Genomic DNA, 14,344 nt, shown 5'->3' with positions numbered 1-14,344 from the left:
CAAACCCAAGAAACAACAAAAAGTACAGAGTCGAGTTCCAAGTGGTAGAGGAGGATTGTAAAACACCTCTACTTGGGAGAATAGCTAGTGAAGCGATGAAGCTAATACAAGTTAATTATGATAACATCTGTGCTTTGAACAGCTCAGTGACAACAGCTCCATCAGAGAAAAACGCATGGTTGTTGGAAGAGATAAAGACTGAGTTTCAGGATGTGTTTACAGGAGATGGATGTTTGCAAGGTGAATATGAGCTGGAAATCGACACAACAGTGCAGCCCGTCAAACTGCCAAAACGCAGAGTCCCAGTGTCGATGATGAAACCACTGAAAGAGGAACTGATGAGCCTTGCAGACAGACAAATAATAGCACCAGTGGAAGGTAGTACTGATTGGATCAGTGGGATGGTGACAGTGCAGAAGCCAAATGGCAAACCCAGGATATGTATTGACCCAAGACCGCTTAACAAAGCTTTGAAGCGTAGTCACTTCCCGTTACCGACAATAGATGACATATTGCCAGATGTGTCAAAAGCGAAAGTTTTCACAGTTTGTGATGTGAAACATGGCTTTTGGCATGTGAAGCTTACAGAAGAGTCAAGCCATCTCACGACATTCGCAACACCATTTGGTCGCTTTCGTTGGCTGAGAATGCCGATGGGGATCAGCCCAGCGCCAGAGGTCTTTCAGCGCAAACTGATGCAAGCATTAGAGAACCTGCCAGGCACATACATCATTGCTGATGACATCCTGATCACTGGAAAAGGAGAGACGACTGAGTTGGCAGAAATGGATCATGACAGAAACCTGAGACTTTTCCTGGAACGCTGCAGAGAGAGAAACATCAAATTAAATGTGGAAGACAGGAAGTACCATACATCGGACATCTACTCACAGCAGAGGGGCTGAGCGCTGACCCAGAGAAGGTACGGGCCATCACAGAAATGCCAGCACCAACTGACATAAAAGGGGTGCAGAGACTAGTTGGAATGGTCAACTATTTATCAAAGTTTTACAAGCATCTGTCAGATGACTGTGAGCCTCTCAGACAACTGACGCACAGAGATAGCCTATGGGAGTGGACAGACGTGCAGGAAGATGCATTTAAAAGACTGAAAGAAAAACTAACACAAGTCCCAGTTTTGAAATATTACAACCCTGAAGAAGAGCTGACGCTGCAGTGTGATGCCAGCGAGACAGGACTGGGAGCAGCTCTGACTCAACATGGAAAACCAGTGGCATTTGCAAGTCGTGCATTGACGCTCACTGAACGAGGTTATCAAATCAAATCAAATCAAATCAAAATTTATTTATATAGCACATATTAAAAACAACAGTGTTGACCATAGTGCTTCACAGTCAATAAAAACATGAGACAGTTAAAACAAACAATAGAAGAGGACAACAAACAATAGGTAACAACGCAACAAGCTAAAACAGCCAACTAGACAGAATCAAAAGCCAAAGTAAAAAAATAAGTTTTAAGACGTAATTTAAAAGACTGGATAGACTCGGCAGTGCGAATATGAACGGGGAGGTTATTCCAGAGTCTGGGTGCCACGGATGCAAAGGCCCGGTCGCCTCTCGACTTCATTCGAGTCCTAGGTTGTGCTAGGAGCCTATGGTTGGATGATCTAAGTGCCCTGTTGGGATTGTATGAATGGAGTAAATCAGAAAGATAACTGGGCGCTAAATTATTCAAAATATTAAAAGTGAACAAAAGAATTTTAAAATCTATACGATATTTAACAGGGAGCCAATGTAATTTGGCTAAAATTGGAGTTATGTGTTCATGAATTCTCGTACCTGTTAAAAGACGCGCAGCTGCATTTTGAATTAACTGGAGCCGGCAAAGAGAGGAGTGTTGGAGGCCCGAGTAGAGGGAGTTACAGTAGTCCAATCTGGATGTAATAAATGCGTGGATAAGCTTTTCAAGATCTTTTAAAGGAAGGAACGGCTTTGCTTTGGAAATCTGACGCAACTGGTAAAAGCTGTTTTTTACCACAGTGGACACCTGTTTCTCGAGTTTAAAAGAGCCATCCAGGAACACTCCGAGGTTTCTTACAGTGGACGAAAGATGGCTAGCGAGAGGGCCTAGGGCGTCAGCTAACTGGTCTAGCGGAGTGTGACTACCAAAGACTATGATTTCGGTCTTATTCTCGTTCAATGTAAGAAAATTATGTGATAACCAAATTTTTACTTCATGCAAACAGTTGAACAGAGGTTGCAAAGAAGCAGTCACATCGGATTTCAAAGGTAAATAAATCTGGATATCATCGGCATAACAGTGAAAGGAGATGTTATGTTTTCTAAAAATTAATCCCAACGGCAACATGTACAAAGAGAAAAGAGCAGGACCGAGCACGGACCCTTGAGGCACACCACAATAAATAGGGGCAGAAGCCGAGGAGTGTTGCCCCATAGCAACAGAGAACGACCTCTCTGAGAGATAGGATTTAAACCAAGATAAAACCGTACCTTTGAGACCAACAACATGTTCCAATCTTGATAGAAGAATGTTGTGATTAACCGTGTCAAAAGCAGCAGACAAGTCAAGTAAAACTAAGACCACAGAATATCCAGAATCTACAGTTAAAAGAAGATCATTAAAAACTCTAAGTAAGGCTGTCTCTGTGCTGTGGCGAGGTTTAAAACCAGACTGAAACTTTTCATTAATACCATTTGCATCTAAAAAGGCCTGAAGTTGTTTTAGAACTACCTTTTCCAATATTTTGGAAATAAAAGGGAGTTTAGAGATCGGCCTGTAGTTAGTGAGAGCATTAGGGTCAAGATTTTTCTTTTTCATAATAGGTTGCACAACAGCATGCTTAAAGACAGACGGTACACAACCTGATGACAATGATGCATTCAGCAGAGATAAGATACAAGGACAAATAACATGTAAAGCTTCCTTAAAGAAACGAGAAGGAAGAATATCATGCGGGGAACCAGAGATTTTGAGATGATCAATTATATCTTTTAAAGCAGAATAAGACACTGGCTCAAACTGTTGAAAGACAGTCAAGCATTCAGAAGCTGGAACTGGGTCTAAAACTGATGATGGGTGAGATGGATGAGAAGCCCTTAGAGCTGAGATTTTATCAGAGAAATACTTTAAGAATTTATCACAAAGAGCAGGGGAGGCATCCCTATAAGTGGTAGTGCAAGGGTTTATCACAGAATTAAAAGTATTAAAAAGTGCTCGGGGGTTGTGGCTATTAGTCATAATAATGCTAGACAAAAAGGCAGATTTGGCAGCTTTAACAGACTTTTGATACTTAGATAGACAATTTTGGAGGATGTCCAGAGAGACGTGGAGTTTGTCTTTCCTCCATTTTCTTTCAGCACGACGACATTCACGCCTAAGGGCGCGAGTAGTATCATTTAGCCAGGGTTGTGAGGATTTGGCATGTTTAATTCTCAGAGGTGCCACAGAATTAAGGATGTCAGCGCATGTAGTATAAAAGAGGTTAGCAAGCTCATCCGCTGATAAAACCCCATTACAGTTAGCATAAGAGAGGGGAGAGTCAAGGAAAGCATCAATGAAGTGGGCGATTGACTGGGAGTTAATCGTGCGCGATTGCCGCACAGGGCCATCACTGTTCAAATCCACATCGCTCGCTACAGTATTAAACAAAACCGGAAAGTGATCTGAAATCCCAAAGTCCTCTATGTCCGTGATGCAAATATCCAGACCATAAGATAGTACCAAATCAAGTATATGACCTTTAGTGTGAGTTGGTTCACTTACCCACTGGGTGAAATTGAGGGTGCTAATAAGAGCGAGGAAATCCTTAGCTAGCGAACTGTCCTCACAGCAAACATGAATGTTGAAGTCACCAACAATTAATATACGGTCATAACGTGGCACTAGGCTCCCCAGTAGATCAGCAAATTCTGGAAGAAAATCCTTAATAAGTTTCGGGGGACGATACACCACAGCGCAGAGGATGGAGGGGACGCAGTTCACTTCCAATAACTGCACCTCGAAACTGTGGTACAGAACAGGTGGCAGCTGCCGACATCGAAGTTTGTTTTTAAAAACTGAAGCTAGCCCTCCACCTCTTCCAGTGGTCCGGGGTGAGCTAATAAAAGCATAGTCAGGTGGGAGCAGCTCCGAGAAGGGAAAAAGTTCGCCGGGGCGAAGCCAAGTTTCCGTCAGGAATAAGAAATCCAGTCCCGACGATAGAATAAGGTCATTTAAAATAAAAGTCTTATTCGTCAGTGACCTTGTATTTAATAAGGCCATACGGAGAGTGGTCACACTGTTACTGGTAGGAGAACGCCGCAGCAGGCGAAGGTTGCCGAGATTCGCGTCTCCTCTGGAGGACCGCACCCAGCACCGACCGGGTGGAAGATCAGCTGGGAGGTCCAGGTAACCATAAGGTCCGACAGGGCGAATCCAGCGATGACAGAACAGTCTGAAGTTAGCATGGTCTCGGAGGGCAGAAATACATGACAAAATGTTTGTAGAATAGCGATCATTTATTGCAACATAGGACTTTAAAAGGGCCTTGATACGAACACGGATGCCGCCACGTTTACCCCTTCTCCGTGAACATTTCCTTTGAGAGAAGGTAGATGGTAAGTGGCGGAGGTAATCAGGAAAGTCCTTCGAAAGCGGAGGAGGATCGTCAGATCTCCATTTAAAATCTTGTGTCTGGTAGTCCAAAGGCCGGAGATTCAAAAGAGTTTGGCGATCATAGACAAGTAACGTGGAGACATCAGGGCAGCACATAGAGAGAAGGACAATAAACAACAAACAAAAATGGAGGAGACGGCTTGCCGTGAACACTGGCGCCATCTTGTTATGCACAAATTGAAAAGGAATGCTTAGCTATTGTGTTTGGGATGGAGAAATTCCACCAATATACATATGGTCGTCTTGTGAGAGTGCAATCAGACCACAAGCCACTCGAGAACATTATTAAAAAGCCACTGTTACATGCACCTAAGAGACTGCAAAGGATGCTATTAAGGCTGCAAAAATATGATATAACCATAACATATGTTCCAGGCCGTGACATGCTACTTGCTGATACGCTGAGTAGGGCCTACCTGCAGGATAGCATCAAAAGCCAGACAGAGTTGGAGACAGAATGTGTCAACATGGTGGACTATGTACCTGTTTCAACAGAAAGCATGGACAGAATACGGGCAGGGACGAGAACCGACCACACACTACAAACGCTGATAAAAGCAATACAAAAGGGGTGGCCGGCCTGTAAGAAAGATGTACCTGTTGAAATAACCCAGTTCCAATCTTTGCAGGATGAACTGAGCACACGGGATGGATTGGTCTTCAAGGGAGAGAGAGTGGTGATTCCAGAAGCACTACAGGCAGATATAACCCAGCGAATTCACTCAACACACATCGGCACAGAAGGGTGCCTCAGGAGAGCTAGAGACTGCGTCTACTGGCACGGTATGAACGACCACATCAAAAAGTACATCGCTACATGTGACATATGTCGGTCTGTGGATGCAAAACAACAGAAAGAGACACTAAAACCACACGAGCCGACCACTAGACCATGGACCAAAGTGGGGACAGATTTATTCAACTTTGAGGGTAGGGACTACCTAATAACTGTTGATTATTACTCCAACTTTTGGGAGATAGATTATCTACCTGATACCAAGTCGAGTACTGAAATATTGTTTTTTCTGACAACGGGCCCCAGTACAGCTCAACAGAGTTTGCCAACTTCAGCCGGAAATGGGAATTTCGACACCATACCTCATCACCTGGCTATCCGCAGAGCAACGGCAAAGCTGAGTCTGCCGTTAAAACTGCCAAACGACTCATGAAAAAGGCGAAATTGGCTGGACAGGATCCATATTTGGCCTTATTGGACCACAGAAACACCCCAACACAAGGTTTAACTACCAGCCCTGCACAGAGACTGTTAAGCAGGAGGACGAGGACACTTCTCCCAATAGGAGACAGATTGTTGCAACCCACAGTGACTGACAACAAGTTAGCACTGATGAAAAACAGAGAGAGACAAACAAAGTACTACAACAAGACAGCGAAGGACATGGACACATTAAACCCAGGGGACTTGGTGCGAGTCCAACCTTTTGAACCACACAACTTATGGACCAAGGCTAGAGTGTGTAACACTCTGGGAAACAGATCCTATGATGTGGAGTTGGACAACGGCAGAGTCCTCAGAAGGAATCGTCGCCATCTGAGGCGAGCTACGGAGGTCAAAAAAGACATGTCAGCACATCTCCAGCCTGAGGGGCAGAACATTACTGTGCCGACAAAGAGCAAAGAGAACACACAAAACAGCACTACCAGGTCAGGACGGGTAGTACAACAACCTGGATATTTGAAGGACTATGTATGCAATTAAGGGGTAATCTGTGAGTTATACGCTGTAATTTGTTTACTTGTCAGAGGAAAGACAAAAGAAAAAAAAAATCTGTGACGACATTTGAGTTATATGTTGTGATTTGTTTACTGGTTAGAGAACAGAGCAGAACATCTGTGATAATATTTTGAGTTATGGCTTTGTGATCTGTTTACTTGTTTGGAAGAAAAAAAAATAAAAATAAGGAAATGAGAAACAAAACGGGAAAAATGAATAAAAGTAATACTAAAGGAAAATAGAAAGAAAGCTAAAAAAGTAAGTGGAAGAAAGAATTTTTATTTTTGAAGAAAATTGTGTCTAACAAAGAAATGTCATGTCTAAGTTTTGTTCCAGTTGCAAATTGAGTTCTCAACTTATGAATAGTTCATTGTCTTTGTAAAAGAAAAGGGATGTAGCAATGGGAATTGCATTTACCTGTTTGTTCCACCCGGGGTCTTGAGAGTGTAACACCGGAAGGTGAGAACCGGAGACTCATGACTGTTTATTAAGAGTTTAATAAAAGTTTACCTTGGAGGAGGGAAAGTTCAACCGAGCATCTTGTGAAGTTTATAGAGAGAACAAGATGAAACACTGATGATTGGGCTATTCCTGTGTGATTCAGCTTTTTCAGATCTTCTACCGTTTTAATCTTATCCCTCTTTGAGTTTTCAGTTGCAAAATTGTGATTTTTCAGAAAATACATGCGTTGCTATGGTTGCTATGCAATTAACTCACAGTGCACACTCGTCCGTTCTGAATTTTCTCTTCATGTCTGAACAACTTCTTGCTACTCGCTCAATTTCCACTCAACTTCCACAAATTATACATCAAAACGTAGGTATTTTTGCTGGCTTTAAGACAGTGTCACTATAATTATTGTGAGAGTTACGGTTTTTTCACAATTTGCCTCGAAGTGACACAAGGTCTAAAAACTCCCCATTCAAAGTCTATGGGGAGGTTGTGAAACTCAGAGCTGAAATACTGAAACTGAAGGCATTTTCAAATTGTCATATCTCCTTAACGAAGCAAAGTTAAGACATGAGGCTTGTCCCCGTATATCTTCAGACACTCCTGACGCTCACAATTCAAGAATTATCTTCTCACCTATTACCGTTCTGAGATGAGTTAGACTTGTTTGAGGGGTGGAAATCTGTCCTCTCATTTTTCAAACTCCGAAAATGAAGCCGTTTCTTCTCTCGTCATATCTCCGCGACGGAGATACAAAGAGCTATGTAAATCGCAGTCAAAGTACACCAAAGTCCGCTGATTCACCCAGTGCAAGAATTATGCTTCTATCCCACCTAATTTTTGAGTTACACGACGTTTTGTAACTCCAAAAAACGGCGTTTTTCGCCTCTCACCGCGATCTAATTCTGACTGCTGATCACCCTTTTTTTCAAAGCGCCAGCCCCCTTTCCAGGTGGCGTGATTGGTAATGAAACGGATCTTCAGACCAAAGGTCGTGGGTTCAATCCCACCTTGTTCAACATTTTTTTTTCACTACAAATTTATACACTATCACAGAACTGTAATTTATATTGCTAATTTACTACAATTCTGCAAAGTTTTATGATTTTAGCAGCTTTTCTGATGTGGACCTTAGATTCTTGTTAACAGTCCATGGCAGAAATACATACAAGTACACAGCCTGATGAAGCAGACAGAAGCAGTACCTCTGATTGGTTCAGCATTTTCACCTCTTATCAGCACAAATCTCAGCCTCTTCGGCTGTTTTCATTAGAATTTTAAGCTTTTCCACCTTTTTTCAGTTACGTGAGAACCAGTTTGGCTCAATGAGTAGCTGAAAAATATCAGCCTCTTCTGCTGTTTTAGCAGGATTTCAGAGTTCAGCTTTTTCACTTGTTTTAAGCACAAATTTCAGTTTCTTTACCTCATTTCACAACAAAGTTCTTCCTCTTCACCTCTTTTCTGCTAATTTGAGCTTCTGCTCCACAGTGCACATTTTCCCTCTCATCATATCTTTGCTTGTGACCAGAACTCATTTGGCTCAGAGGGTAGGGAAGCTGCCGTTAGACCCGGTGGCAGAGATTCAAATCCTACCTGTGACATGTTCCCTGCTTGCATGCGCTCTGCTTTCTTGACACTCTCCAGTGTGTCATTACACATACAGCCATCTTCAGCAAGCACCTCTGCTTCTACACCTCTTTTCAGCACATCTTTTTGCTTCTTTACCTCTTTTCAGCAGAAATTCTTCTGATTCACCTCTTTTCTGCCAAGTGTTTGGCCTTTTCACCTCTTATCAGCACAATTCTCAGCCTCTTCTGCTCATTTCAGCACAATTGTCAATCTCTAAACCTCCTCTTTGTGAGAATGAGTTTGGCTCAGTGAGCTAAATACCTGCCCATAGATCAGAAGGGGCAGGTTCGAATCCTGCTCAGGGCAACATTTTTTTTTTTTCAACTTTTTCAGCTTTTTTCAGCAGACATCTTTAGCATTAAGGCATCCACACAGCATTTTCGCAGGAAATGCAAATTTTTCTAGTTACTTTTATATTTCTCATCTTACGTGGGCACTTTAAATACATGTTTTTAAGTGCTAATTTTACATATTAATTTACACAGCAATGACCTATTTGTATTTGTCTAAGTGTTCTACAAGTTTTAATTGATCAAGAGTAGATCAAGTTAAATTTGTAATATTTAAAGACCTTTGTTATTGTTTTCACTTTTTTCAAACAAGATTTTTAGATATTTAATTTTTAAAAACATTAAAAATAAAACAAACCACTTTTCTTATTTATGCAAGCTAATTCATAAAATTTGTTTATGTTTCTTTTTTCTTGTGGAACCTCTGATATCAATTTTATGATCCAGCTAACATTTGTCTGAGAATTTTGGTTAGTTAGTAGATATATATATTTTCAGCTTATTTTAAAACTAGTGTTTCATTTGCATTAAATTTGTGTCTCTGTTCAAAGAACATGACTCCATCAATATTCATTTTATTTTGTTAGTATACGTTAACTTGACAGAACAAAATTAACAATACAAACAACAGTAATGAGCCAAGAGAAAATAACACAGGAATATTACATACAGTTTTACAGATTTCCCAATTACAAGAGTAACATGAAGTTTAATGACACAGTAGTCCTGTTGTGTTACTGTTGACTTCTATATCATGAATAGGCATGATTAGAGGAAAAAAATTATAATTCCAATTGTTTCCAATTGTATAAAACTATGTCCATGAACAAGAATAAGCTACATTTATGAAGTTTTATTAAAGGTAAAATTTCCAACAAGCTGTTTCCTGAACATCTTTGAAATCTAAATCAAATCTTTGATTTAGACCTTCATCTTTGATTTAGACCTTCAGTTTGTTCAAACACAAAATCAGTAAAGATAGGAAAATATTCTTGAAATGACTAAAAATCATGAGCAGTGAGAGATTCTTTAGCTAGACAGACACAGTGAGTAGCGTCAAATCAAACAGTCAAGCATTAACTAGAAAACAATTAATAAGATGTAAAAATAGAGTCATAAAGTGTGACTGGCAGATGATCTATGTGAAGATGAAACCATAAAAATGAAACAGGAAGTGAAAGACATATTTATACTAATTGCCTCTTCTGTCTTTTACAGTTTAATGAATTCTGCAGTGGTTCCTTTAGATAATAAAAGTCCAGCATAGAGCGGCTGAGTGAATGTGGCCTGTACTCTCAGGAGGAGAGTCATGGTTTCAGAGACATCATAGAAAGACAAAATACCTGCCCTGTGATCCAGGTACACTCCTACTCTGGAGGATTCAGGACCATAAAGAAGAGTTTGAACTTTATTGTGCCAAAATTCATAACCATCATCTGTTTCATAGCGTACTGCCCAAGATCTACCATTATATCCAAATGATGTCCTTGATCTGTTGACATCCTTGTATGAGACTGCTATATCAATGTTTCCCCCTCTCCAATCTACCTCCCAGTAACAACGTCCAGTCAGACTCTCTCTGCTCAGAACCTGAAACCATTTAATGAATCTGTCTGGATGATCAGAATAAGACTGATTTTCTTCAATTGCTTTTGCTTTTCTATTACCATCCCATAATACCACATTTCTCTGTGCTGTGTTTGGATCCAGTGTGATGTCACGTGAATATCTTAAGAATCCAGCTCTGTTTGTTGGCTCTGGTTGTGTTGATGACAGTAAAACATCCGCTTCAGTGACTCTTAGTGATATGCTTGCCCATTTGTCTCTCATAATGTCCTGTACTCGGTCTCTGGTCTCTGACACAGTTGCTGTCACATCCTCAAAGTAGCTCAGAGGACGAATATTGATGCTGGATGAGTGTGTAGACTCACTGAGTGCTGACAGTGAGGGGTAGTTGTGTAGAAACTGGTTGTGATCCTCTGTGTGTGAGAGCTGCTCCAGCTCGCCGTCTTTCCTCTTCAGCTCAGCGATCTCCTGCTCCAGCTTCTCCTGAAGCTCTTTGACTCGACTCACTTCAGTTTCCTGCTGGGATCTGACCTGCTGCTTCACATCAGAGCTTCTTTTCTGGAGGAGACGGATCAGCTCAGTGAACATCTTCTCACTGTCCTCCACTGCTTTATCAGCAGAGCCATTGATGGCCTCCACCTCCTGTTGAAGCAGCTTCACATCTTTCTCTCGCTCCTGGATTCTCTGCTGGATGTTTAGTCGTCTCACCTCGAGCTCCTTCTGCTTCTCAGTCCTTTCTGCTGCAGCTGGGACTGTTTCATGGCCTTTATGTTCATCCATTGTGCAGAGATAACAGATACTCTGCTGATCAGTACGACAGAAAATCTTCATCACCTCATCATGACGAGAGCAGATGTTGTCCTGGAGCTTCTTGGAGGGGGCCACCAGCTTGTGTTTCGTCAATGGAGCTACATCATAGTGAGGTTGGAGGTGTTTCTCACAGTAAGAGACCAGACAGACTAAACAGGACTTGATGGCTTTCAGCTTCCTCCCAGTGCAGACATCACAGGCCACATCTTCAGGTCCAGCATAGCAGTGATCAGCTGGAGCAGCTTGGAGTCCACTCTTCTTCAGCTGCTCCACTAAAGCTGCTAACACGATGTTTTTCTCTAGGACAGGCCTCGGTGTGAAAGTTTTCCTGCACTGAGGGCAGCTGTGGATTCCCTTCCTGTCCTCTTCATCCCAGAAATGTTTAATACAGTTCATGCAGTAGCTGTGTCCACAGGCTGTAGTCACCGGATCCTTCAGTAGATCCAAACAGATCGAACAAGAAATTGTTTCTCGGTCCAGCTGAACTCCTTTCTGTGCCATTTCTCCTCTCAGTGTCAGTGACTGTGTGAGTTTCTCTTCCGTATAACTGAAACTAGTCTGAGCACTGATCTCAACAACAAGTGAATGGAGCCTGTCAGCTCTTACACGTCACCACATGTTGGTTAAACCCATCTTCAAACTGTAGATCTAAAGGGGAGGGAACAAGGAAATACATTTAGTGTGGAGCTGCTGTGTTTTAGGAAGAAGAGGGGAGGAGTTATCAGCCTTTCACTTATTCCAGGAATAAGAATGATTGGAAGTGGACCGTGAGTTTAACCTGAAAAACAAATGACAGCTCAGTTTGAAGATGGTAAAAATATTAATTGACGCCAGTTTTGAAAATGATCACCTGTAATATAAAATACAGTTGACCAAATATTCTTGAACATCATTTTTATCTTTGATATGCCCAAAATGCACAAAAACAAAGTTTCTTCCCGTAGCTAACAGAACAAAAACTGGTGATACATCAGTGTTGAAAAGTTACTTCAAGTCTCCAAGCTGTGAGTCTAACAGCCTCGATTCTCAGGTACATTTAAAGTTATAACGGTATTTGTTTTTTGAGAGACGACTACTGTTTTAGAGACAGGGAAGAGGACATAAGAAAAAAGGGAAGATTCAAAGTCAGATTCAGACAAATATACTCACAGGCAGATATGTATATGTATGTATGTGTGTGTGTACCCATATGGAAAAGAAATAGTAAAAACATATATGATTTACTCATGAAAGTGGCCACTTTCATTATATGTGTTTTCACTCTTGTATGCTTTTCATACAAGTTTCATGCAAGACAGATAAAAGCTTTATAAGATTTATATATATCTTTTCCATATGGTTTTATATATATATATATATATATATATATATATATTGTTACACCCCGGCCTAGGCAACCCTAATATATATATTAGGGATGCAACGATATTCGTATCGATATTGAACCGTTCGATACAGTGCTTTCGGTTTGGTACGCATATGTATCGAACAATACAAAATTTTTAATTTATTTTATCAACTTTCCTTCTGACGATGCTGTCTGTGTTGAGCGCTCAGTGGATCTGCACTCGACAGTGCAGCCTAGGCGGAGCAGTCGAGTGCAGATTCACTGAGCGCAGGGCAAGCTAGCGAGACAGAAGTCAAGCTCTCCTTGCAACATGGCAAATTGAACCTCCCCCACCCTCATTCAGATCTGGCGTTTGGAACTATTTTGGTTTTCATGTGACGTATGACCCTGAAGGTAAGCGCGTCATGGGCTAAAGTAAAACAGTATGTTGGATGTGCCACGCAATGCTCAATTACATGGGTGGGAGCTAGTGTGTTAGCGCAGTTAGCTTGTTAACGTGTTGGCCGTCCAGCCCCATGCACGGGGTGATCCGCGGTAGCTCGTTAACGGAGATTTGCCGTGTTGTGGCGTTAACGTCATTTCAACGAGATTTACGCTGACAGCACTAGTGGGAACATAACGAATATGACTGCACATTTACGCTGACATCATCCTAGTGCAAAGACAAGTGCAAGCCGACAAAAACAACAAGCAGGCATGCTACAAACTTTACCCGAGTCATTTAGACAGCCGTTAGCACATGATTCTCCTTATGGGGACCTGATATGTTTAATATGCTGCTGAGAATATAGCTCAGACGAAGCGTATAGTGTAGCTTTTATTTTGGAAAGAGACATTTCTCTGTAATAAACTCTCTTTTCCAAAGATGAGTGATTCCTCAATCAGATACAGGGCTCGCAAAATTTTTCCAGTCGGGCTACCAAAATCTCTCTCTGCCCTGCCCATCGGGCTATTGTAGGAAGGAAAAATATATGTCAATGCTTTTGCATTCTTTCGGAAATGTAGCTGGGTAATTATGTCATTGGCATCGGTGAGCCACTGTCAATATGTGACATATTGAAATCGCATTTGAATTTGCGCTTGTTTTTTGCTTTCACTTTGCAATCGCGCGAACTGTGTATAGAGAGCGACAGCACTGATCTGTGAGTGATGATAATTTGGTTGGTGAGTTGATTGGTGAGTGACGATCATTTGCGCACCAATTCCTCTGACATCGTTTTATCAATTGTTAGCTTACTACGCAAACATGACAAGTGAAATCTCCCACAGCTTAAACATGTGAGAGGTTGATCGCGCAGAGAATCGCTGAGCGTTATGAGAGTGCGTGTGTAAAAGCAGCAGGATATATATTTTAGTTCTGCTGAGCCAAATAAGACAGGTCAGGGTGAAGAAGTGACAGCCAAAGAAAAGCTTACCACAAAACGGAGAAGTTATGACAAATCAGACTATAAGGCAAAAAGAAAGTGCAGGTGGCCGGAGGTGGTCCCCCTGGCGTCCACTACTGCAGCAGTGGTGGCCAAGGCGTTTTTGTCAACCTGGGTCTCGTGTTTCGGCCCATCCGCGGAAATTACGTCAGACAGAGGCCCCCAGTTCATTTCAGAGCTTTGGTCGGCCATGGCCGATGGACTAGGGGCTAAAGTCCACCGCACGACCGCATACAACCCGCAAGCTAATGGGATGTGTGAACGGTTCCACCGGTCGCTTAAGGCTGCTTTTCGCGCCTCCTTAAAGGATGGCAATTGGGTTGACTGCCTCCCGTGGGTTTTGCTTGGGCTGCGCTCTGCGGTTAAGGAGGATCTCGGCGCTTCCCCAGCTGAGCTAGTGTTTGGCTAGCCCCTCCGCGTGCTTGGAGAATTCTTGCCCGAAAATCCTCCTCCC

The 14,344-nt window shown here is 42.0% G+C and overlaps 1 protein-coding gene across 1 annotated transcript; it reads right to left on the bottom strand.

Annotated features, from left to right (window-relative positions):
• Positions 1-4,256: 4,256 nt before the first annotated feature.
• LOC309698540 (tripartite motif-containing protein 29-like) lies at positions 4,257-11,643 on the bottom strand (the record flags this gene model as incomplete). Its single annotated transcript, XM_082521060.1, has 2 exons — positions 10,585-11,643; positions 4,257-4,433 (listed from the first exon to the last, which is right to left on the bottom strand). Exons 1-2 carry the CDS (start codon positions 11,617-11,619, stop codon positions 4,257-4,259), a joined length of 1,212 nt encoding a protein of 403 aa, XP_082377186.1. The 5' UTR covers positions 11,620-11,643.
• Positions 11,644-14,344: the final 2,701 nt, after the last annotated feature.

The sequence above is a fragment of the Aulonocara stuartgranti genome (assembly GCF_965226115.1).
Source record: "Aulonocara stuartgranti genome assembly, chromosome: 3".
Taxonomy (NCBI): domain Eukaryota; kingdom Metazoa; phylum Chordata; class Actinopteri; order Cichliformes; family Cichlidae; genus Aulonocara; species Aulonocara stuartgranti.
The sequence above is the reverse complement of the archived record's forward strand: the minus strand, read 5'-3'. Positions and strand labels throughout refer to the sequence as shown.